Raw genomic sequence first — 26,653 nt, 5'->3', positions numbered from 1 at the left:
AACGACACTACCACATGCTTCCCCCCCAAGAATTTATATTATTTTCTCAGAAAGTAACAAAGTTGCCCTAAAAAACAGAAATAAGGTATAGTGAACACCTGTATCGTCTTGTATCATCTTGAAAGTATGCAACATGTCACATGTATTCTTATAAGCATCATCAGATACATAAGTCAGAAAGACATAAATATTTACTTACCATTCAACTCCTAACAAATCTTCCAACTACTGATTGTGAAATAAACATTTTAATGCTTTTCTGAAATGCTTCAATTTTCCTTTAAGTCTATTTTTATATTACAATATTAAATGTTCTTATTTAAAACCAATCATATTATATAAGAGAAAGCTTCTACATAAAGCACTGCCATTGGGGTCTAATCTCCATAGAAACATTCATTGTCAAAATCTAAGTAATGAAAGGACAAATAAGGAAAATCTTTTTCTTGTTTTCTATTTATTCTAAGAAGGCTTTCATAGAACCCAGTACTATCTAAATCATTTGTTTTGTTTGTTTGTCTGTTTGTTTGTTTGTTTGTTTGTTTGTTTGTTTGATTGATTGATTTGTGTGCCATCTATATCTCTGGAGATGTCTGCAGTATAAACTATTTTACTTTTTTTTTTATAATTAATTAAAATTAACTATTTTGTTATAAATTATTTGAACATGAACAACAACAACAGCAGCAGCAATAACAACAAAGAAAAAAATTATCTTACCATTCTGTGCTCAGTTTTTTTGCTTTCAGTAGTTGCTTTTCAATCCAGTTTGGCTTCTCTTGTTCAATGCTCTGAATTATCTTATGAATTACTTGTTTAGGATTCTTTTTCTTTTTTCCTATAATAGTTTCCAAACATATGCAAACTAAACTCAGCATTTCTTTGCTCCATCTGTCAAGATTTGTACCCGTTAAAAGTTCTGTGAGATTTCCATCTTCAAATATCTGACATATAATTATAATCAAAGTCTTGACAAGAAAACCATATTTCTCTGATTCAATAAACTTTTCTGGTATTTTTTTATCAGATATTAAAAATAAATATTTAATTGGGGATGGCAAACATGCTATTACAGAAGGTAACTTGCTGATTACAATAGATAGGACTTGAGCAGCAAGCCTTGTAAAACCTAAAAGAAAAATGAAATCAGATATAATTAAGATTAAACAGCTTTATTTTACAATGAGCGACAACCTATACAATTAATTTATTTCTGTCTGTCACACATTTCTCTCACTCAACTGTCCATTATGGCTTATGAGACTGAGCCAACGTGATCAACATTGCTTCAACCATGCAGATAGTGATGGCGAACCTATGGCACGGGTGCCATAGGTGGCACGCGGAGCCGTATCTGCTGGCACGCGAGCTGTTGCCCTAGCTCAGCTCCAGGTGCATGTGTGTGCTGGCCAGCTGACTTTTGGCTCACACGGAGGCTCTAGGAGGACATTTTTGGCTTCCAGAGAGCCTCTGGGGAGATGGGGAGGATGTTTTTATCCTTCCCCAGGTCCAGGGAAGCCTTTGAAGCCTAGGGAGGGTGAAACACAAGCCTACTGGGCCCACCAGTAGTTGGGAAACAGGCCTTTTCCAGCCTCCAGAGGGCCTCCGGGGAGTGAAGGAAGCTGCTTTAGTTCTCCCCAAGCATTGAATTATGGGTGTGGGCGATAGCGTGCGCCCACGTTCTTTCAGCACCCGAGGGAAAAAAGGTTCGCCATCACTGGATTAGGCACTGCATATAAACCCTGGAACAGGCAGAGGCCCATTGCAATGTATTTTTATTTTTATTTTATTCTTTCCTAGGAAGATTAATCTGCTCTTCCTAAGTTCAGATGTTTATATTGGGTTATCTAGCTAGCTATCATGACGGGACATGTTTTACTGGATTTTTTTTTCCAATAAGGCTCCGGTGTACAATATTTACAGAACAGTAAAACAAATGATTTTGTTATTATATGTGTGCAAATCTTGTAAAAGCAAATTTTCTCCTTACAATAGGCCATATCATATTTTTACAGTGGTACAACCATCCCGTGCTGCTGAAACTGTTACAAACTCACAACAGCCAATATTGTTAATTTATTTGTCTATTAATTTTTTGTGGCCACTGGGCTGATGACATAACTTTTTCTGGTAGCCTGAAAGTGTATGCAACTTATAGCAATATGAATTCAAAATATTCTATAAGTGTACTTGGAGGCATATATCGTTTGCTGCAAGGAAAAAAATAGTTCTTATTCTGCCTAACCTATTTACAAACATTCATTCATTTAAATTACCAATTCTGAGAGTACATATTGCTTCTACTTTACACTACATTCCCAAAATATTTAAAATATTTTTATTTAACTGTGTTTTATGGTTTAGCATGTTCTCCAACATTTTTAATGCATCCATTTAAGAGAATTACAGACATTTAATAACTGTTCATCAACTCCTACAGTGGAACAGATAGGGCACTCAACATACTGAGAGTGACATAGGGGAAGGTTTGGTAGGGAAGGTTTGCCTATTTGCCGATGACTCTAAAGTGTGCAATAGGGTTGATATTCCTGGAGGCGTCTGTAATATGGTAAATGATTTAGCTTTACTAGATAAATGGTCTAAGCAATGGAAACTGCAGTTTAATGTTTCCAAATGTAAAATAATGCACTTGGGGAAAGGAATCCTCAATCTGAGTATTGTATTGGCAGTTCTGTGTTGGCAAATACTTCAAAAGAAAAGGATTTAGGGGTAGTGATTTCTGACAGTCTCAAAATGGGTGAACAGTGCAGTCAGGCGGTAGGGAAAGCAAGTAGGATGCTTGGCTGCATAGCTAGAGGTATAACAAGCAGGAAGAGGGAGATTATGATCCCACTATATAGAATGCTGGTGAGACCACATTTGGAATACTGTGTTCAGTTCTGGAGACCTCACCTACAAAAAGATATTGACAAAATTGAACGGGTCCAAAGACGGGCTACAAGAATGGTGGAAGGTCTTAAGCATAAAACGTATCAGGAAAGACTTAATGAACTCAATCTGTATAGTCTGGAGGACAGAAGGAAAAGGGGGGACATGATCGAAACATTTAAATATATTAAAGGGTTAAATAAGGTCCAGGAGGGAAGTGTTTTTAATAGGAAAGTGAACACAAGAACAAGGGGACACAATCTGAAGTTAGTTGGGGGAAAGATCAAAAGCAACATGAGAAAATATTATTTTACTGAAAGAGTAGTAGATCCTTGGAACAAACTTCCAGCAGACGTGGTAGATAAATCCACAGTAACTGAATTTAAACATGCCTGGGATAAACATATATCCATCCTAAGATAAAATACAGAAAATAGTATAAGGGCAGACTAGATGGACCATGAGGTCTTTTTCTGCCGTCAGACTTCTATGTTTCTATGTTTCTATGTAAATGTAGTTCTTTAGTCCAGAAATGACGGAGCTCAACTACAACAGAGAATTTTAGGGCAAATGTCACAATATTCAGTTGTATTTTTTCTTTCAGTTCTTTCTTCCTCCCCTCTGAACATGGTTTGTTTATTTATTTATTTATTTATTTATTTATTTATTCATTCATTCATTCATTCATTCATTCATTCATTCATTCATTCAATTTTTATGCCGCCCTTCTCCTTAGACTCAGGGCGGCTTACAACATGTTAGCAATAGCACTTTTTTTTAACAGAGCTAGGCTATTGCCCCCACAATCCAGGTCCTCATTACTTTGATGCATCCTTTTTATTAAAATTATATATAATTTTCCATTAAATTTTTTTAAAAAAATTAAGTCAATTATTCTATTAACAAACAAAAAAACACAATAAAGTGGATACCAAGATATTCATGATCAAAAACTCTTCCATTTTTACATATTTTCATTAAACAGTTAATTGATATTTTGACAGGTTTAAGTACTTACATTTTCCAGATTCTTCTGTTTTTACATCTTTATAAATGTAATTCCATTCCTTTGGAACAGTACTCAACAAACTTTCAGGAACAGTTTTATTAGGCAGGTAGGTGTTGTATTTCTCTGTTGCTTCCCATGAGTGCATCAAGGAGATTACCTCCTTTACTGTTCCGCTAACTGAATTAATCAAAGTCGATTTCAAGCATTTGACAACTTCTGGCTCTGACTCACTGCAACTAGAAACTACAGAAACAAAAAACATTAATGATAGTGAAATAAGCAAACTCAGGGTTGAGTAAATTTCAATATTAGGATTTTTATAATCCTATTTTTTATAAAATTTAATTTGGTTTTAATGCTAGATTCTTATCATAAATAGAACCCGTAGAACTAAATTATGGTAACTTTAAACATTTATTTTTCTCAATAGAATACTTTAAAGGAAAAAATAAAAATGATTACCACTAGCATCCAACACAAAACTTTGTTTGTTTGTTTAAAATTTATGAATGCTTCTATGACTGGTTCAACTGTTAAATATTTTTGATAGATATACACTTAGAAAAATAATGTCTATCATCATTATCATCATCATATTATCATTTTCTTGAGATATTTGGTAAGACACTAAAAAAAAAGAAAAGTTCAAAAAATTAAATGCAAAGTACATTTGTAAAAAAAAAAGGATCTGATACCTGTTCCAGACCACCAGACTGACTTTGTTCTCTCTTCCTCACAATCCCAAATCTTGTGACTAACATATACTATTTTATTGAAGAGGTAATTATGTAAGCTTCTCTGATATAAATGACAAGTTAAAACTCAGACATGGAGTGAATTTGAGAGCACTGCAGAAGAACAATTAGCTAAAGTTCTCCAATGCTATTGTCCCAATGCATCCTACTGTAACAGTTATTTGTGAAAAAACTGTCCTGCAGTTACTGTATCCCTGAAATGAAGTTCAAATTGAAAGTGCCAACGGGTCTTCATATCAAGATAAGTAGGAAGTAATTTCTGTAGTATTTCAAAATATATCAAAGAAAGAAATTAAATGTTCTCAGAAAAATGATGTTATTGTCCAAATGCTACATTAATTATTGCAGAATTAATATTTTATATATGAAATTGTTTTCACTGATGAAAACAAATGTAATATTCAACAGTATCAACTCAGGTCTAAAACCTTACCTTGCCCTAATTATTATACCATAGCATCTTGGAGGGAAAGAGAACACTTGTATTACTAAATAATTTAAGATCTATGTTTTAACGCACTCTGTAAATCAAGAAAACTATATATAATATAGTTATATATTATAGTTTATAATATTCAAGATATATTTTATTACATTATACATACCTGATATATTATGTAAAAAATCCCAAATGTGTTCTTTTTCCATGTAGTTTTGAATGGCATCAGCCAAAGATTTGGGAGATAAAGTGCAATAAGACAATACTATAAATATTGCTTCAGCTATATTGGTCTCATTGTTCTCATTCATGTCTAAGCAAGCATTTTGTTCATTACTTTTAGACAATTTAGATTCTAGAAGAAGAGAAAAGAAGAAGAAAAGAAAGAAAGAGACATACAATAAAAGTTCTAGTACGTCCATATATTCTGCAGAACTATGATTGATTAGGATTTAATCCAAATAATCACTAACCATCCAAGAGTCCATTACCCACTATTTTCCTTTCCATTTTTCTTGTTTGTTAATTACTCAACTGAGACAAGATTAAGTAATTATGTTAATTACTTAATTTTGTCTCAATTGAGTAATTAAGAAACAAGAGCAAGATATCATCTCTTTGAGGAATTTTCAAGTTTGCAGAAATACAAGAAAATTAGGGGGGAAACCACACAGGAGCATTCCCCATTCAACTCAATCCTAATCAATCAATCAATCAGGACTAAATCATAGTCAATCAACCTTAACTCTTAATTACTTAATTTTGTCTCAGTTTCAGAGAGCACTCATACTTTAATTTCTTTTTAGAAGAAATGCTTTTACTCAAGCGATCCATAGTTCCAAGTTACCTAAGAAACGTTCTCACGCTGATGGGCTTCACCTGCCCTACTCATGCTGGCAGAAGGGGCATCCTGCAGACCCTGTCAGCCAAGGATTTCCAGCTGTAGAGACTAGGAGAAAAGCCTTTTTCTGCTGTGGCTTCTGCCCCCTCGAATTTTGTACTTCCATAAGATCTTTAAAATCTGACTCTGCCAGTTGGCCACATTGCTTTCCAGACCAATTGTGGCTTCCCAATGCTCTTCAAAGATATCCTCAAGTATCATTATTATTGCAATAATCCAGATGAGGGATAATCACAGTATGAATGACTGAGTGCATGGCCTCGGGATTCAGGAAAGGGTGCAACTTTCTGAAACTTCTGAAAAGACTCTCTTAGCCACAAAGTTCTGAAAAGGCTCTCCTCGCCACAATTGCCACCTGCTCCTTGAGCAGGTGTCATGAAACTAGGAGAAATCCCAAATTATGCATTGAAACACTCTATAGTCAGGATTGATATAATTGTATTGATAACATGTTGAAAAAAATCATTAATCCTGGATGTATAAAAGTAAATTTTAATAAATATTAAATATACAGTTTATTTTTTCAGTTTCTATTCAAATACCACTAAAGCAAGACTGTTTCTGGGAATCTTTTGTTTGTTTGTTTGTTTGTTTGTTTGTTTATTTGTTTGATTTGATTTGTATGTCGCCCCTCTCTGTAGACTCGGGGCGGCTCACAGCATACAATGAAACAATTCATAAATTTAAAAAAAAAAAAACCCCATAATTAAAACAGACATACACACAAACATACCATACATAAATTCTATAGGCCCGGGAGGGGGTGCCTCAATTCCCCCATGCCTAACGGCAGAGGTTGGTTTTAAGGAGTTTACGAAAGGCAAGGAGGGTGGGGGCAGTTCTAATCTCCGGAGGGAGCTGGTTCCAGAGTCGGGGCCGCCACAGAGAAGGCTCTTCCCCTGGGACCTGCCAGATGAAATTGTTTAGTCGACGGGACCTGGAGAAGGCCAACTCTGTGGGACCTAATCAGTCGCTGGGATTCGTGCGGCAGAAGGCGGTCCCGGAGATATTCTGGTCCGATGCCATGAAGGGCTTTATAGGTCAAAACCAATTGTGACCGGAACCAATGTAGACTGCGGAGTGTTGGTGTGACATGGGCATACCTTGGAAAGCCCATGATTGCTCTCGCAGCTGCATTCTGCACGATCTGAAGTTTCTGAACACTTTTCAAAGGTAGCCCCATGTAAAGAGCATTACAGTAGTTGAATCTCGAGGTGATGAGGGCATGAGTGACTGTGAGCAGTGAGACCCGATCCAGATAGGGCCGCAACTGGTGCACCAGGCAAACCTGGGCAAACGTCCCCCTCGCCACAGCTGAAAGATGTTTCTCTAATGTGAGCTGTGGATCACTTCCTTGAATTAAACAAAAATAAGGCAGGATAGAAAATGAAAACCTGTGTGTAGTAAATTGTGTTGTGTTTAAAATTACAAAATAATAAAATGTAAACTCATGCAGTTTTATATGCCATTTCAAAAGGAAAGATGTCAAATAGCTCATTTCTTTTTAAAAAATTGAATGGAATAAATTAGAATAGCTTCTGTTTAACTCAATCATTTTAAGATTATTTATAATACATATATCTTGTGCATGGACCCTGGACTTAAAGAAGCACAGTAGACCAACACTAGCAGATGACATGGCTTCCCAAATCAACACAGACATTTGGAAACCAAGGACCCAGATTAGGGAGGAAGAATGCAGAGGCACACACTGCAAGATGCTTGAAGTCCAGTGAGAAGTTTCTACAGTCTGTGTTGATTTGGGGAGCCATGTCATCTGCTGGTGTTGGTCCACTATGTTTCATTAAGTCCAGGGTCAACACAGCCATCTACCAGGAGATTTTGGAGCTGACTTCATTTTCCATCAGCACTTGCCCATGGTGCTATAAGCACCAAAACCTGTTTCAATGACCGTGGGATTACTGTGTTTGATTGGCTTGCAAACTCGCCTGACTTGAACCCCATAGAGAATCTATGGGACATTGCCAAGAGAAAGATGAGAGACAAGATACCGAACAATGCAGAAGAGCTGAAGGCCGCTATTGAAGCATCCTGGTCTTTCATAACACCCCAGCAGTGGCACAAGCTGATAGCTTCCATGCCATGCCGCATTGAGGCAAGCTGCAAAAGGGGCCCAAACCAAGTACTGAGTACATATGCATGCTTATATTTTTCAGAGGTCCGATATTTTCTGAGATTGTGGATTTGGGGTTTTCATAAGTTATACCCCATAATTATCACAATTATGACAAATCATGGCTTGAACTATCTTGTGTTGCATGGAATGAGTCTTGAATATTAATGTTATGTTTCAACTTTTAAATTGCATTACTGAAATAAATGAACGTTTGCACGATATTCTAATTTTTTGAGTTGTACCTGTATGCGTGTATACTCAGATCTTAACAGAAATAGTTTTGTTCAAGCTTTTACTTGTCCTAAAATAAGAGCCTGCTAATAATTTTGTTGCAGGCAAACACAATATATCCAGATTTCTTTTATAAGGTTCCTGAATAAATTATTTCATTTTGAGGTAAAAATCACCCCCAAATGGTAAGGAACTGTAAGAAATGGTCAGAACTGTTTTGTGTGTGCAATTTGAGCATTCTTGAGAGTAGGAATCTGACTTGACCAAGAATTAAAGGTGCCCTTAGAAATTGGTTAAATGAACAGGAGGGTTTAATAAATATATCATAAAGGAGATTTATTTACACAGAATACATTATATGAATGAACAAGAGCATGCACAGTAATAGGCAAAGTATGTGCACATAGCAAATCCTTAACTCTTTAGCTATAGTCAATTTTCCCTTGTGGTCAATAGATAATAACGTGTTAAAAAATCAGTGCCATTGGATTTAAACCTCCAACAAAAAGAAAGTATAACACAATTTTAAAAATAAAGAACTGCTAACTATTCTATAAATTTGGAGAAAAAAAGACATTTAGTCATGTGAAGGTACATGAAATGGCTGGAATAGATTTTAGTCTTCTAAAAATGTTGCTTATCACTGCTTTAAAGGGATCAGATAATAGATGATGTAGCTGCCTGACACTTTTGTGAATTGGTATCAGTAAGAAGAGACAGCACAGATAAATGAACAAGCAGACTGATATAAGGCACCTTAATATATCATTATGGGGTAGTAGTACGGTAAGCATAGAAAAGAGAAACATATCCTTTCTTCTTTCACATTCTCTGATAATTTCTCTGTATAATGGATGAATTGTGTTCTCTGAACTCATAATTCTTAACTCTTAGAAATACCTGCCTATAACTTATTCTCTCCCCTACTACCTGCTCACTTGAGACAGGATTTGTTTTTAACCTTTCCAGGGCCATTTTTAGAACTGGTAGAAGGGGCCAATTTCCCCCCTTGCTTTGACCAATTTTAGCAACCTTACAATTCTTTACTATAGTTAAAGTATTAAGGTGCATAGAGTTGAAGTACTATAAGGTTGTACAATCTACAATTTTTTCTTCTCTGATTAATTAATGTTCTTTCTGTGCCAACTCAGGAAGCTCAAATTGCCCAAAGAGCTGCTGATACAGTTCTACAGAGGAATTATTGAGTCTGTCATCTGCACCTCTATAACTGTCTGATTCGGTTCTGCAACCCAACAAGACCGACACAGACTTCAGAGGATAATCAGAACTGCAGAAAATACAATTACAGTACTGCCAACCTGCCTTCCATTGAGACCTGTATAGTGCATGAGTCAAAAAGAGGGCTGTGAATATGTTTACTGACCCCTCACCTTCTGGACATACTGTATTTTTCAGAGTATAAGATTCACCGGAATATAAGACACATCTAAGTTTTGGGAACGAAAATAGGGGGGGGGGGATCTTCCTATCAGGTATTCATCTGGCTAGCATCCTTAGTCTGTTCAGCTTCAGCACCTTATTTTTGTCGCGGTTTGTGAGTGATTAAAATCCGTTAAGATCTTAACCCCACGGAGGATATGGATAAAAGCCTTAGTCATTTGTTCAAAACAAGATATTTTTATTATAAAAACAGAAATAAAACATGTCTCGATGGACAACATAACAAATACGTCTTCACATAATGGAGGATAGAAAGGAAAGAATAGATAACAATGAAGAAGAAGGAAGTGATGTGAGATTTGGCAGGATATTACATCATAATAGGAGGATATTAATAAGGCACACATAGTTAACTCTTTCATTTCTGAATGTCTCCGGGAGGCTGGCAAATATTCAGCATGACAATTTTATTCCCTGATTAGGGTTGAAAAAGCCTTTTTCAGAAGAAGTGGGGATGAAAACAAGTCTACAAAGACTTAGGACAGAAAAAACTGCTTTGGGGGAGTAGGAATAAAAAGAAATGCTGCCAGCCAGGAAGATCGTTAGCACAACGTTAGAGCTGAGAAAGCCTTTTTCAGAGGGAGTAGCAATGAAAACAAGCCTGCAAAGACCTAACGCTGGAAAAAACCTCCTTCAGGGGGGGGTAGGAAGCCAGGAAGATTGTTAACACCTAGTTAGGGCTGCAAAAGAAAGCTTTGAAAAAGCTACATTTGGAGTATAAGACACACCAAGATTTTCAGTCTCTTTTAGGAAGGAAAAAGGTGTGTCTTATACTCTGAAAAATATAGTAAATTGTTTCAACTTCTACCCTCAGAACGACACTATGGAACACTGTACATCAAGACAACTAGACACAAAAACAGTTTTTTTTCCTGAACGCCATCACTCTGTTAAAATAATAATTCCATCACTACTGTCAAACTATTCACTAAGGCTGCATTACTGCTACTATTAGTCTTCTCATCGTTCCTATCACCCATCTCCTACCATATATGAATGTAACTTGTTGCTTGTATCCCAATATTATATTAATATTGTTTCCTGATTGCTTATTTGTACCCTATGACAATCATTAAATGTTGAACCTCATGATTCTTGACAAATGTATATTTTCTTTTATGTACACTGAGAGCATGTACACCAATGACAAATTCACTGTGTGTCCAATCACACTTGGCCAATAAAAAATTCTATTCTATTCTATTCATCTATAAATGTTATAAAAGGTAGAAGCAACAAGAGGAGGAGCCAAAGAAAATTTATAAAGAAAGGTCACGTTGGCTTTTTTTCAAACTGCAGCAGATTTGGTAGGAAACTTTGGGCTACAGCTCATAGGTAAGGTTCCCAGTTAGTCCCAAATAAGCCTGCAATACAAAAAGGCATATCCACAAATAGGGATCAGTTGATGTAGATAGCCATTCTTTAATGGTCCCAATTGGGAGAAGCACCTATGCTGCTAAGCAAAGCAGTCATTAAGTGGGAAATCACACCTCTGGTTTTGTTTTGTTTTTAACCACTCCTCCAATATTTGAAATGCTTGAATGTCTGATTGCACACATTGAAAACAATATAATTGAACCACAGATCAAAGCTGGGAGCCACAGGTGAGATGCAAATACTTTACTCTCTTGAAATCCCTTTGTCTCTATTTTTCTGCTCTGTGAGGAAGGCCAGGGAGAGAAAAACCAAGTAATTTCTAAAGGCAATCTCTCCATTGCCTGGCCATGTCTCACCACTGGCATTATTGCACTTGGGTAATATTTACTCTCTTGAAATTTCTTGCTTTCTAATCTCTCCACTGGGGTGGTGAATGGGGGAGTCAAGTAATTTATTGTCTCTGTGACTATGTAGGACAACGAAGCTAATCATCATCTTGCAGAATGGAAACAACCAGTCAGATGAAGAGACCTGAACTCTTGGGAAACCTCACACTGCAATAAGTGTTTGTCATGACCTTTAAAGCCCTACATGGCAATGGACCAGATTACCTCCGGAACCGCCTGCTACCGCATGAATTCCAGCAACCGATAAGGTCCCACAGAGTTGGCCTTCTCCGGGTCCCGTCGACTAAATAATGTCATTTGGCGGGCCCCAGGGGAAGAGCCTTCTCTGTGGCAGCCCCGGCCCTCTGGAACCAACTCCCCCCCGAGATTAGAACTGCCCCCACCCTCCCTGTCTTTCGTAAACTACTCAAGACTCATTTATACCGCCAGGCATGGGGGCGTTGAGATAGCTCTTCCCCCTAGGCCATTACAAGTTATGCATGGTATGTTTGTGTGTATGTTTGGTTTTATAATAGGGGTTTTTAGTTGTTTTTTATTATTGGATTGTACATGTTGTGTTTATTATTGTTGTTAGCCGCCCGGAGTCTGCGGAGAGGGGCGGCATACAAATCCAATAAATTATTATTATTATTATTATTATTATTATTATTATTATTATTATTATTATTAATCGAATAACAAGCGATCACCCATAATCCAAGTCAATTGCCGGTTCAACCAGTAATCATATTTTACTTGATTGGGAGAGTTAACAAATTTGGAAGATAAGTTCCAACTGAAGATAGAGGACAGGTTATAACTTGAACTAGAAAATAAAATTAGATTCCAAATCTTAGATATGAATGTGGTAGTCAATAATTGCCTCTGGACCACACTAACAATATCCATCTATGATTAACTGTTAATGGCTAACATTAAAAGCCATAACTTAAAATCTCCCATACAGCAAATTGTGTCCACAATAGAAAGTCTCCCTGATTCATCGGTGTCAACAGTAGGACACACAAAGTATTTTAGAAGAGCGTCATACTGCTACTAAGAAGGTGTGGATTTCTTTTAGCAAATGGCCACCTAGCCATGCTAAAATTACAAGCCTTACCTTCAAATATGCCACATTTCCCTTAATGTTCTTGAGAATGAGAGTTTATCAGGGAAGGTTCCATAATACACCTTTTTCAAGGACATTGTATTTTTTTTCCTTATTGGAAGCTAGAAAGATAAAGTGGAATGGAAAGAGCATGCAAGATAAAAGCAAATGACTCTGCAAGGCTGCTAGGCAACAATCAAATATCCATAGTGGCCATTCTTATTCAAGGCCAAGCTCTAGCCAGAAAGGCTTTGCTGATAACATCAAAGCTGAGGCAATTCCCTTCCCATCATTCAGAAAAATATATCCTTAGTTAGTTAGACAATTAAAAATCCCACATGGCAGCCACAATTATAAGCAGAACAATTAGGACTTTTTTCCTATAAATCACAAAGAACTATTAGAGATGTTGATGAGAATACTAGTTTTCAACTGGTAAAAGTAGAAGATCGCTATGCCTACCCTACATGCTCATTTGAATGATTTTTAAATCAAAATCAGTGCATTCATTATGTGCAATTGCCTACAGTATAATTACAAAGCAGATTGAATCTAAATTGCCCTTTTCATGTAGAATTTCCCCAAATTCATGCACAATATCTTGGGGATAGCAACAGCCCTTTCTTGGTGACTTTAAGGCAGTGGTACTCAACATGGGGGTCGTGACCCCTTTGGGGGGGGTCGAACGACCATTTCACAGGGGTTGCCTAAGACCAGGACGGATAAGACGCTTAGTCTCGGTGGAATAAAAGCAGGTGCTCTTAGTTGGCGGAATCGGGCTGATGTCCTTAGAAGTCATTCGGAGGAAGCATCATGCATGTGTCCCAGGCCTCTCTGTAGTCTCTCTGCCCATGTGCAGTTTTTTCTTTGTGCGTGTCACAAGATCGTGGTGGGGGGAGGGGAGGTTAAAATCTTGAGAGCATTCGAGCGGGCTGCCTGCTGCCATCGCCACACCCACGAGCCGGTAAGCCTTCACTTCGACGAGCCCCTTCCCGGGCCTAGACGGGGTCTCAGGTGTCCATGTGCATGCTCGCTGGAATAGCAGGCCGGGATGACGGTCCCTGCAGACAGGATGCGCTAAGCATTATCCAGTTGGTATAGAAACACCCCTGCCAAAAAAAGAGGTTCGCAGCTGGCCGATGGCAAGAAGGAGGGTGGGAGAGGAGCAATTTGCCTGCAGTCTTTGCAAAGCAGCAGATTTAGCCACAGCTTCGTTGGAAGAAACCAATGAGCCCGCTGGAGCACTTGATGGGCTTTGAGAGTGGGGAGAATTATTATTTATTATCATCATCATCATCATCATCATCATCATCATCATCATCACCCCTGTATCCCCTTCCTCCTGGTATTGCACTGGGCTTGGGCTGCTTCCCGCAATGGACAGGTGCATTGCCCTGACTGTACTGAAATTACTTCGGGCTACACTAATGTCACCTGAGAAGCAAGCATGGGGCCAGGTTGTTGTAGACTTTGATGGATTGAGTCGGTTGCTGAAGAATTGATGGCCATGGGGGCAAACAGGCAAACAATATCACCTCCCCCACTGGGTATTTTGCAACTGTGGTGACGCAGTGAGACTGACTTTTCTAGGCTTTTGGTGTCTGCACCATTCTCCATTAAGGAGAAATTGCATTGCTTTTTTATGGTAGTGTGGTGGGGTTTTTTTTTTTTTTATGATTGGTTGGTTTTCTTTTAAGTGACATTGCGTCTCATCACCATAATTCATAAAGAGTCTCCTGAAAGGAAAGGCATTCTATTTAGCTTTTTTTGCTCTTTAGAGGAGAATAATGTAACTATTTGGGAGTGGGACAGAACAGTCCTCTTGCCTCTTTTCATCCACTTTTCAACCTCCCTTTTGAAATAACTATTACCAGAGCAGACATTAAAATTAGCAGCAGGGAAAATCAAGGCTTGTAGCTATCATTTGAGTGTTATTTTAGGGATTTGCATTTATTAATCTAGCAATTTGGAAGTCAGTGTGAACATAGAACCAAGCAAGAGACCTATGGCACAGGGTATGCCAAATTCTTTTAAACTAAGCTATGTTTCTTGCTTCACAGAGTACTGAACTTTATCTGGCAAGATGCCCTTCAGGTGTGTTAGAATTGCAGCTCCTAAAATTTCCAGTCTGACTAAGATAGATATTTACATTATGATTCATAACAGTAACAAAATTACAGTTATGAAATAGCAACAAAATAAATTCATGGTTTGGGGTCACCACAACATGAGCAACTGTATTAAGGGGTCGCGGCATTAGAAAAACTGAGAACCATTGTGATCTGCTTCTTCTTCTTCTTCTTCTTATTATTATTATTATTATTATTATTATTATTAATTAGATTAGTATGCCGCCCCTCTCCGTAGACTCGGGGCGGCTCACAACACAATAAAAACAGTTCCTGACAAATCTAATAATTTACAATTTAAAATTGAAACAGTTAAAAAAACCAATTTTTAAGCAGACAATTCAATTTATCAGAGAATAATGTTATTTGTACATCAGCTGCTGCTGATGACATCCAATTGAGCTTGTTGCACCATCACAAATGCACCAAATGGACTGATTCTGTTAGTGACTGACACTGTCAGGTAAGTTGCCTAAAATATGCTTAGACATCTAACTGCTCACTTATTCATTTGCCTAGTTGTCTGCTGTTCATAATAACTTCTAATTGCTCCCTACTATAGATGGCTTTCTATCATCCACAGACGAAGTGACTAAGGGGGAAAAACCCTCTGTAATACTGCCATCATGGAATATTGCAAAGGTCTACCATATTATTCGGATTATAAGATGCACCTTTTTACCCCAAAAGAGGGTGAAAACTTGGGTGCATTTTATACACCGAATGTAGCCCCACCCATCCACCCCCAGTCTTTGGTCTCTGCCTACCAGCAATTTACCTCCTCGCAGCAAACAACAGCAGAGCCTGCTTAGCACAAGGCACTGGTTATCTGCCTCCCAACACTCAGCTGATTCATTTAAATTGCCCGCAAGCCCATGTGCTAAAATGAAAGTGAAACTAAAGCTGCATGGAGGCAAATTGCTGAAAGGATCAGAAACTGGCTATTTGTTTTTTGCTGCAAGGAGGTAAGTCAATAACTATAAATACCTATCGAATGTTCAAATTATTACACTTATTTTTTTAAAACTGTTTTATTTTTAGCTTAAGAAAATGAAGAAGCTTTTAAAAATAAATGCTTGATCTTCTGCAAACACTCATAAAGAGCAATTGATGCAAAGAGAGGGAGAGAAGGGGAATGAAACTCCGTTCACACGATGAGTAGAGGAAAATGTATTTATTTATTTAATTGGATTTATATGCCGCTCCTCTCCGAGGACTCGAATGGAACTCTGTTCAAACTTGATGAGTTTGGGGGGGGGGGAAATGGAAGGCAAGGCATTGCTTGCTCCTTTGATTGGCCGGTGGAAAAGTGTCCCATGCTCCCAAAAGCCCAGGTGAATGGAATTTTGTGCCCATTCGGAGAAAGGCCTGTGAATAAGCAGCTGTGATGGGAGGGGCTGTGACAGAAGGGCTGGGACGAACCGCTAAAGCCCCTTCAGTGAAGGAGAAAAGGCACAGTCCAATAGTCGGAGACAGAAGGCTGGAAACCAATTGGCCGCAGCCAACAGGAGGAGGTGAAAAGTCCTAGACCCTTTTGAAAAGCAGCTACAATGACTAATGACTGCTTACAGAGGAGTGACGAACATATTTGTCTAAGCAACCTGGGAGTAACCAAATATTGATTCTTCCTCACAAAGTTAAGAACTTGATCAAAAGTGGGTGCACAGAGAGTGCATGAAGCAGGAATTCTATATGATGCAGTAAAAAAGGCAGCTCATGTGATTACAGACCTACACAAAAACAATGGCAGTTGCTACTGTCCACAATACAAAAATATAAATTCCATATATAAACAAAATGTATTGTCATAGTACAGTATTTTCATTTGTCTGATGTAAAGTCATACTTGATAGGAAGTCTGAAATGTTTGTATCTGCTCCTAAAATATGAACTGTTGTACATAAATACAGTGATGGAGGTACCAATTTCAAAGTGGCAGAGTCAAGTTTAGACAAAAATCACAAATATGTTGCATCTTGCTTACTGATATATGATGATACTGTTACTCAAAAACTGGAGAAATGGTATAAAAGGGCAGTTCTGAAGAAGCAGACAGCAATTCTATAAACCACAAAAAATTCTATAAAATGAAGAGGCAAATTTGGGATTTCATGACATGTTTACCCAAAGAAATCCCAAGGAAACATTCCAAACAATTGTTGAAGTATTTGTAACATCTGGGTGGAATGTTAGCAGAACAGAGGGCAGTAGTAGACTGTAAACATGTGTCCAAAGTCGAGAAACTATCACATTTCAACTCCCACACACCGATGACAGCTAGCAGTATATGACAGTGAAACTTAAGGAACTATTTTTTAAAGATCTGTGAGCAAAGCCTAATGAATGGGTTACCTGTGGAAAACACACTGAGAGCTAAAATTCCCCAAAGGCAAGGATGCAGAACATGTAAGTAGATAATAGCCACCTAAGATATAGTAAGAACAGGAAAGTAGGAAATCCAGAATATCATGATAAGAATTGAAAAACAGGACACCAAGTTTACATTCAGGAAAACGTAGTGGGCAATGGCTTTAAATGTCAGAAGGTAATCAAATGTTTTAATTGAGTTCAGTCTATGATCCCATGATTGCAATTTGTGCGCTTGGCAACTAACTCACATTTATAGTAGTTGCAGGGTCTTACAGTCAATTTGCAAACTTCCAAATAAGAACTTCTTGACCTCTATGAATGAATTTAAACCATGGAAGTCCATGAATAATCACTGTGCTGATAAAATAATGGTTAATAAAGTGTTAGACTTTATTACTATTGTTTTGAACATTGTTGGGAACACCATCTTTTCATATGCTAAACAATCTCTCACTTTTAAAGGATAAATATTCTATTAGTAGCTTGGATGTCATGAAGGCAGGCATCGCTGCCACCTATCACCGCCCATTCGCCTCTGCCCATTCACCACCACTGTTTGCCAATTTGCCACTGCCCGACCACCATTACCGAATCGCCGTCAATTGCCAGCAGCAAATGGTGGCGGCGAATGGAGGGTGATATGCAGTGGTGAGAATCCCCGCCGTCTAGAACAGCTGATGGGTGGTGTTCCAGGAGGCAAATCCAATCATCAATCACTGCTCAGCAGCGAAGGCTCCAGCATTCCCTGGCAGCGGCGGCAGCTCAAATTCAGTTGACCAGTGGTGGGCATAACAGAGCAGAGCCTTGGCGAGCTGTGTGCTGGGACTGCGATAACAGGCTGAAGCTGACCAGGCTGTTTGCTGCAAGGATGCTAACCAGATGAATACCGGATAGATGGTGGGAGGCAGATTTTCTTTTCTTGTTTTCCTCCTCTAAAGTTAATGTACGTCTTATAGTCCCGAGAGTCTTTATAGGGCAAAAAATACAGTATCTGGAAGAAAATGAGCAGCCTCTTTTCCCAAAGGAAAAGCTGCTAAACCATTCTAATGATTTTAAATCTTCAAAGAGAAGGCAGTTGTAAAATAGGCTTGTTGGAATAGAACACCTCCAAGGTCCCTTCCAACTCTGTTATTCTGTTATAGATGCAGAAAGAGAATGTTTTTTTACAATCAATACAGGGTGTCCAACTTCTTGCAGGTAAGCAGCTCAGTTAAGCATCTTCACAGATTGAAGTATAGGTGAGACAAATATTGCTACTGGTGTGCAGTGTTCTCTCTAATTTTTTTTTGGGGGGGGCGGAAAAGTATAGTGTCTGAGCTGCAGTCCCTTCGGGACTGGGCGGCACAGAAATAATAAATAAACAAACAAACAAACAAACAAATAAAAAACCCACCCTGTTTTGCCTCAGAGAATTTCAAAATAAAATACTGTACTGTGTGTCCATAACAGTGAGCTCATAATAGGGAAACTCTATCAATATCAAAATGCCACTTAAATGGTTGAGCTAGTTTCAAACTAGATTTTGATTTTCTTTCTCTCTTCCTTACTCCCATTCTTTTTCTTTCTCTTTTCCTTCCTCTCTTTTTTCTATCTGTTTCTCTCTCTTCTTCTCTTCCTCTCTCTCTCCTTCCCTCTCACTCTTTCCCTCTCGGCTTCTGGGCAGGTTTGGAAAACTCTGAGTTGATGATGATTTTTAAGTGAGCGATTGCTCACTGCTTAGCTTAGAGGGAACTATGCTGGTGTGTGAGAATAATCATGGATCATAGGGGAGAGGAGCATGTATAAGTCTCACAAACAAATATAGAAGCAAGCAAGCAAACCACCTACTGAAAACTTAGTCCAATTTTCATAAGGTTTATTTAACTAGGATCTAAAAATCTTACAAGGTAGAGGGAAAGGATTGATACTGTAGCACTTAAACTAGAGAGGAGAATAATGGTGTTTAAGAACTTCAGAATTTTTTTTAACCATTATTAATAGTTAGAGGTTAATCTCCAGAATCTGTAGGAGTAATTCAGAACTAAGCAAATAGCAAGGAAGAGAGAAATGAAGTATAATAGATATCTGTCTTTTTCAATATCAGTGCACATGCTAATAAAACAATTGGAAGCAGTTGTTAAAATGAATTGAAGGATCTGAAGCCCTTGGTATTGCTTCAAAAATATTTCAATGTCTTTATATTGTGACAAAAATCAGTTTTTATATGATGGAATAGTTTAAGATAAATTGAGACCTACAGAATTTTGTTGCACAGTGGCCTGCTACTATTAGAGTAATAACAAACAAACAAATAAATAAATAAATCCATTATTTTACATAATAAGAGTAAGTAGTAACTTGACATTTATTACATTAGTACTTATGAATATGTATCTTCTATCATCTATTACTTATTGTCAATATTCATGTGCCTGCATCATTTTCACCTTCATTCTAAAATGTATAAATATGCATCTCTTTCACAATAATTTTGGAAAAGACCCCTTCAGTATATACTGTCTAATAAAGAATGCAGTGAGCTTTGATTATTTATTGTTTTTATTCCACAATATCATAAAGTCTTCCTATTAATATTCAAATAATTTAAAAGGTTAGGGTTAAAACCATTGGTGAGTTCTGAATTTGTTTGCCAGGAGTTTGTGTGCGAGTGGACGGAGCCTCTTGCTGCTGCCACTACTGGTTCTAAGAACAAGTCCGAAATGGAAGCAACTCACCACTGTTTCAAACAATGAAAAATATAATAATGTTTGCACATTTATATTATTAGAAACATGATAAAATTAATACTTACTAAAACTTTTCAGCAAAATTTTCACTAAGAGGCAGTCATGATGTAGTAGTGTTCGCAAAAGCAAGTTCCAGTTACAATATGGCTGGGATAATAGTAGCTTCAGATGACCCCGAGTTGTCATTTCTCCAGCTGATGGAGTCCTTTCAAAATGAGAGATACATACAGAATAATATATTTAATCTACCTGTGAAATCAACAGCCTTAAAGTTTAAGTTAACATTAATTCCTTTAAACTCTAATTCCCCACAGTTTGATGAATGATTTCATGTCTGCTTACTATTTGTATACTTGATGCTATTGGGGGAAGGGATTATATTTATCTTAACACCCTAAAAGTCAGTTAACACATGCTAAACGAATAATACATCTATAACAGTTAAAAGGCAACCTTATTTATTTTCTTTATTGGGACTATTAATTCTCTTGTTTCATGAGACATTGTTTTAATGCTTATATAAATATGAAATATTTTAGTATAATTGAGTGTTATATTTGTTTAGAATTATTGCCGTAAATATTTCAAATAATGTCTAGAGTCATAATTAAAACAGAATTATAAGAGAGAGAGAGAGAGAGAGAGTGAGTATATATATATGTCACATGTTCTTGCTGTATATATAATATTTCGCTATACTGTATATATAATACACACATACAGTGGTACCTCTACTTAAGAACTTAATTTGTTCCGTGACCAGGCTCTTAAGTAGAAACGTTTCTAAGTAGAAGCAATATTTCCCATAGGAATCAATGTAAAAGCAAATAATGCGTGCAAACCCATTAGGAAAGAAATAAAAGCTCGGAATTTGGGTGGGAGGAGGAGGAAGAAGAGGAGGAGGACAGTCACTGCCCAGAGCAAAGGGAGTGTTTCTTTTCTCTGGATGCTGGCAGAGGTTTATTCCCTCTCCAAGCGCCCAGAGAAAGGAAAATTGGCGGGCCCCAGGGGAAGAGCCTTCTCTGTGGCAGCCCCGACTCTCTGGAACCAATTCCCCCCAGAGATTAGAACGGCCCCTATTCTCCCTGCCTTCCGTAAACTCCTTAAAACCCACCTTTGTCGTCAGGCATGGGGGAACTGAAACACCTCCCCCGGGCATGTACAATTTATGCATGGTATGTTTGTGTGTGTGTTTGTTAGAAAAATGGGGTTCTTTTTAAATATTTTAAATTATATTTGGATTTGTTATGAATTGTTGTATCTTGCTGTGAGCCGCCCCGAGTCTGCGGAGAGGGGCGGCATACAAATCTAAATAATAAATAAATAAATAAATAAAAATAAAATGTTTGTTCACTCTGGACTGCCAAAGCCTCCTTAAGTGCCACCGAAAGGCTCCTCTGGCACCCCAGAAAAGCCCGAGATGGCCGGGATTAAAGGGGGAATGGCAGGAAACTGGCCAGATCTTCGTGCCACTCTCAAATTTCCTGGGAAATTTTTCCGGGCTCGGGTTATTAAATAGAAATTTTTTAAAATTAAGGAAGACTAGTATAGCACTATTTCGGCCATGTTCTGGCTTCATCAGCTAGCCATACCCTTACTTGGATTTGACCCTGTAGTTTCTGCCTTGTAAGGCAGAGAATTAACCTCTAGGCCACAGGATCTGGTCCCATCAGCTTTGTACCTGGGAGGGGCTATATGATTTTTTCTATTCGATCACCCTGGTATATTGAAGGAGCGTCACAGTTCCTTTTGGCCTCTAGGCCCAACCCAGCGCCATTTCAAGGCAGTTAATTTATCCATAGCTGACAAACTATATTCTGTATGTATCACATGTTTTTGCTGAATTTTTAAAATTAAGGGAGACTAGGATAGCACTATTTCAGCCTTGTTCTGGCCTCATCAGCTAGCCATTACCTTACTGGGATTTGATCCTGTAGCTTCTGCCTTTATGTATATATAATACAAAGAGGTACTGATTTAAAATATCTATCCCATCTAAAGATCAGTATTAGAACACACTATTAGAGACATGTATTTATAAGACACCTGCCTCTAAAATAAGAATGCTTCATGGAGAATATTTGGGAATATTTTATCTTCAACTACAGTATATCCTGCAATATTGGATAAAGGCACATATACTGTAAGTACAGTACTCTATAATAAAACAAATAAATAGTTTAATTTATTTAAACAAAGTTTATGTAAGAGAAATTCTCAATATATTGTGTTCCTGTGTAAGACACATATAGAAAGAAAGAAAAATATACCATGGTTGCTTACAATTTTAAATGAAGCTTTTGGGGCCTTGTTTTAGGATTTTAATTTCTTAGTTAGAAATAAATTGTGGTATATAATTTTAAAAAATTGTAGCATTTTAGCATGTCTTACAGTTAAATTTATAACTATACTAGCACATTATTCTATACTGCAACACTTGAAAACATATTCAATACAAAGGCTATTTATTAGACAGCTTATTCTTCAACTTCATATCACAATAAACGTTTTTCATATCCATTTATTTAGATATTAAGAAAATGAATAAAAGTAAACATTATAACAATGACTTCATAATTCATAAAATATGATTTAGTGGTAAACTGACCTTACGTTTATTAATTAGAAAAGAGCAGGATCTTTATAACATGGTGTTCATACAAACTTTTATTACACCTAACCAGACGGGGTGTTATTTTTCAGTATTTAGCAACTGCTCTAGACTCTTAAAGCATAATGCAAATTGAAACGTTCAGTCAGACATTGTGTTAATACTAATAAAACTACTGAAAACTTTTTCACTGGTCATATGGAGAAACATATGTTACTTCATCTTCCAAGCTCATATAGCCACAAATGTAAGACTAGCCACACCCACATACAGCAGAATATTAATTACATATAAAATATGACATGAATAAACAATTCTGTAGTGAGGAAAGTTATGGTTTGCATCCATCTGAATAAAACATTATTGCTGTTGATGAGTAGCTCATAGTGCCATATACAGACTTCCGGCAGCATCAATATCTTCTATATATGCTTTACAAAATGATGATGATGATTTAGATAACCAGAATTACCTAATCCCATCATTAAACTACATAATATAATTACTGAGATTTTCTTTTAGAGCAATGCAATTGTATAAAGCAGAAGAGAAAAAACTAAAAATCATAACTAGAAAACATGAATAATAAAGTTAAACATCTTTTCTTTCACAATACGAATGAAAAAATCTAGTATTTAATTAGAAATTAAAGATTACTAGGATGGAACACAAAATATTGTGAGAAGCCCAAACAGGTTTTGAAATGGATGTGAGAGGACTTTGATCCAAAGTTAGAAAAGAAATGGCAGTACAGCTGGTAGCATATGTCTCATATGTAAATTGTTATTACACTTACTGAAACAGCAAGAAAATTATGCATTTGCTTTTAAACATGCCATTTTTCTAAAAATACCAAATACAGAGAAAACAATAAATGTAAGCTTTTGTAGCTTCACCAATTCTAAAGATTGCTACTTTTTCAAAGTTAAATCAAGAAAAAACAAATATAAAAACAATTGCTGTATAAAATTTGTAAAGCAAGATGTTTTTTAAAGAAACTAGACAATGAAATATATGTTTTAATAAAATGTTTCAGAGTGGTATAATTCATTTCAATTTATCAGTAAAAGCAACAATATGGAACATAGACACGGGTCCAAGCCTTGCCTATATTGCAAAGATACTTACTTTAACAACGAAGAGGAAAATTCTGATATGCCAACTAGCCAGTGCAATGGTTGGTAAGCAGCTTGCTCCAAAATATCTGAAGACAAATCATCAAAAATGCTTTGAAGTGTTCTGAAAAAAATAAGCAATTAAAAATTAGAATTTATCATATTCTTTTGACAGACAATGAAGAGAAAACAGGTAACTTATTTCAATTCCAACAGCTTCATGTTTAATGGAAATATTTTGATTTACTGCCATGGTATTGTATTTTAGTTCAATTCACTTTCCAACTCAGCATGCTGTAGAACATCAGAGAATCAACCAAGGTAAAGAATGGTTTTTATGGACCCCAGAGCTCTATAACCGTAAGATATAATACTTGTTGCATAAGGAGAACTCTGAGTAAAATTCTTATAGCCAGACTAAAGTGACAGAAAAAAGAAAGACTTGGGTGTTTTTTGCTTCCTTCTTTTCTCTCTCAATTACATTCCAGCTAGACTGATCAGGGAGTCCAGCAGCCAGACCAAATGATGATGGGCATCCCAAAAAGGATACTTCTGTGTGATCAGAATTTAGATAGTTACCAGTAGCAGGGACAGTGCTGAATGAGTAAATCAAGGGACAGACTCTTTTAGGGGATTCACCTTCTATACCCAGCGCTAGTGGTTTCATTTTTCTGCTCCGCTGATTGATAATGCATTACTTTAGTTAGTAGATGTTCTTTATATATAATATATGCTCTAGCAGCTGCCTCATGTCTCAAAGCTGGGGGAAGCATCTGTGGAAGTATCTGATATCAAGAAAAAATTCCATATTAGGATGGTGTTATTCTTCTGTAGTAAGCGACAAGGTGAGAAGCGATTTTGTAAATTTCAGCACTGGTGTGAAATTATGAGTTGCCTAAATAATGATCTAATAGATGCCTCATAAAATTTAAATGGTTGAAAATCTTCTTAAATTATTTAGACTATTTTTTTAAAGTCACAAAAATACTTTTAACTAGTAAGACTGTATTTTCCAAAAGGAAAGATACTGTATTTAGAGGCTAAATAAAAAGTTTCTTTTCACTAAACCTGACTCCTGGTGACTTCACAGGCACCTCATTTGTTATCTTTGAAATAATATAGAAATACTGCAAAGTGAGCATTTTCTGGAACAGTTATAGGTATATCTATCCTGTTTTCCAGTGTTCTGGAGCAGGAGGGCTTCATCTTCTAAAGGAAATTATTTTATGAATGGGAGACTGCAAATTGAGCAGAATGGTACAAAAATGGACAGTTGCTTAGAAACCGTAAATTCCCTAATCGTATTTAATGTAAAACAAGTATTCTATCTGAAGTACTGGTAACCCTGCACTTACAACAATAAATAGTCCTGAAATAATGACTTAGAACCATTTTTCACACTTATTGCCATTGCAACACTCCCATGGTTATGTGATCAAAATACAGCCAATTGTCAACTGACTCGTATTTTCAAGCTGTCTTGTCTACTTTTCTGCTGGTAGCTGTCCAACTGCATTTCTTCTTTCAGCTGGTTAAATAAGGCATCTAAGTAAAACTGATCACAATTGCTTAGCTATTATTACTCTATTTCTCCCCTGAATCAATTAATTTTGTACAAATGTCATTCTGGATAGAGATTCGGTTGTTAACATTCTTTTACTTCTCATTAAGATCACATATATTGATTATCTTCTATATTTTTAGTAGCACTGATGCCTTATATGGTCATCTGAAAGAGAAAATGCAGCCAGAGGGTTACTAGCAGACAAGTAGCTGCTTGAAGTGCTGGCTGGTTTCTTTATTACGATTGACCAAGTACCTCACAAGAAATTAAAACCCTTGCAATTTCATTCTTTTCATGTGACATGCAATACTCTCACAGAAAAAGTACAGCACCCATTTGATTCAGATAACTATAGAGGTTCTCAATCAGAACTGAAGAAGCATCTTGGATGCAAAATAAAACTTTTCAAGGAAAAAGCCAAGAAAGCCTAGGTACTGTTGTGATTCAGCCTGAGGCTCCTCAGGGACCGGCTGGATCTCTGCCGGATCCATGCCCAGAGGAGGAGGACAGTGAACAGGAGGGGGAGGACCAGGCAGACGGGGGAGAGGAACGTCAGGAAGAGGAGGAGGGAGAGCAGCCTGAGACCCCCCGGGGGGGGGGCTCTCCCCAGCTAGTAGCCTGGATTCATTGGATGAAGACGCACAGGCTATAATAGACATGAGGCAGCAACGAGCAGCTCAAAGACGGGGCCAATTAGAAAGGTATTTCCATCCCTGAATTGGCAACAGCTGGGTTTGGGTGTGGTTCTCCTCAGCAGGGTTGAAAAGGCAGGCCCGCCCTTACAGTCTTGTGGAGAGTTATCAATTGGGAGTCCTGTGACCTTGCTTCGATCCTCGGCATCTCTGATCTTGCCTTGTGGCCTAGAAGTCTGGAAGACTTGGGGGAGGCATGGGTTTTATTATCTCCAGCGTTGTTTTTGCCAACAAGAATCCTGTTTTATTGTCTGGCCTTCGTGAAACCTCTGTGAAGCTTCATAGTGTTCCTATCTGTAAGAACAGTTTTTGTTACCTGTGTTTGCTTTGAATTATATAAACTGCCTTTGCTTTTTACCAGTGTGTCTGGCTACTCTTTTTGGTTGGTGTTGGCGTCTGGGGGGACCCAGACAGAAGAGGTACCATTTACTTTAGTTAGCTTATTTATACATGCAGATCATCATAGCTTATGAATCACAAAGTGAAAAAGATTCTATTGTAACAACATACTTAATGATTGAATGTCGAAAAACCACTAAAATTTAAGAAGAGCCCCCCCTATTTTGCTAAAAATGTAATAAAATTTTAGAAACAACAGCTGAAGCATACCCAGACTTCAAAAAAAGAAAAAGGGAAAAAAAGAAATAGAATATGAACAACGTCATACTCAATAAGCAGCATTCCTACATTGAAAATTATGAATGGCTTTGGTTATGTAAACACTCAATTTGATCACAATATACAAAGTCTTTG

At 37.2% G+C, this 26,653-nt stretch overlaps 1 protein-coding gene across 7 annotated transcripts in view; it reads right to left on the bottom strand.

The window, feature by feature from the left end:
- KIAA0825 (KIAA0825 ortholog) overlaps positions 1-26,653 on the bottom strand; it is a 187,923-nt gene that overhangs the window by 113,778 nt on the left and 47,492 nt on the right. For all 7 annotated transcript variants that reach the window (XM_070743021.1, XM_070743022.1, XM_070743020.1 and 4 more), the window contains 5 exons: positions 23,658-23,768; positions 19,984-20,123; positions 5,259-5,447; positions 3,908-4,141; positions 721-1,129 (listed from right to left, as the gene is read on the bottom strand). In XM_070743021.1, coding sequence (XP_070599122.1) covers positions 721-1,129; positions 3,908-4,141; positions 5,259-5,447; positions 19,984-20,123; positions 23,658-23,768 — 1,083 coding nt within the window. The remainder of the gene's footprint in view (positions 1-720; positions 1,130-3,907; positions 4,142-5,258; positions 5,448-19,983; positions 20,124-23,657; positions 23,769-26,653) is intronic.

This window comes from Erythrolamprus reginae, chromosome 2 (assembly GCF_031021105.1).
Source record: "Erythrolamprus reginae isolate rEryReg1 chromosome 2, rEryReg1.hap1, whole genome shotgun sequence".
NCBI classification, from domain to species: Eukaryota; Metazoa; Chordata; class Lepidosauria; order Squamata; family Dipsadidae; genus Erythrolamprus; species Erythrolamprus reginae.
The sequence above is the reverse complement of the archived record's forward strand: the minus strand, read 5'-3'. Positions and strand labels throughout refer to the sequence as shown.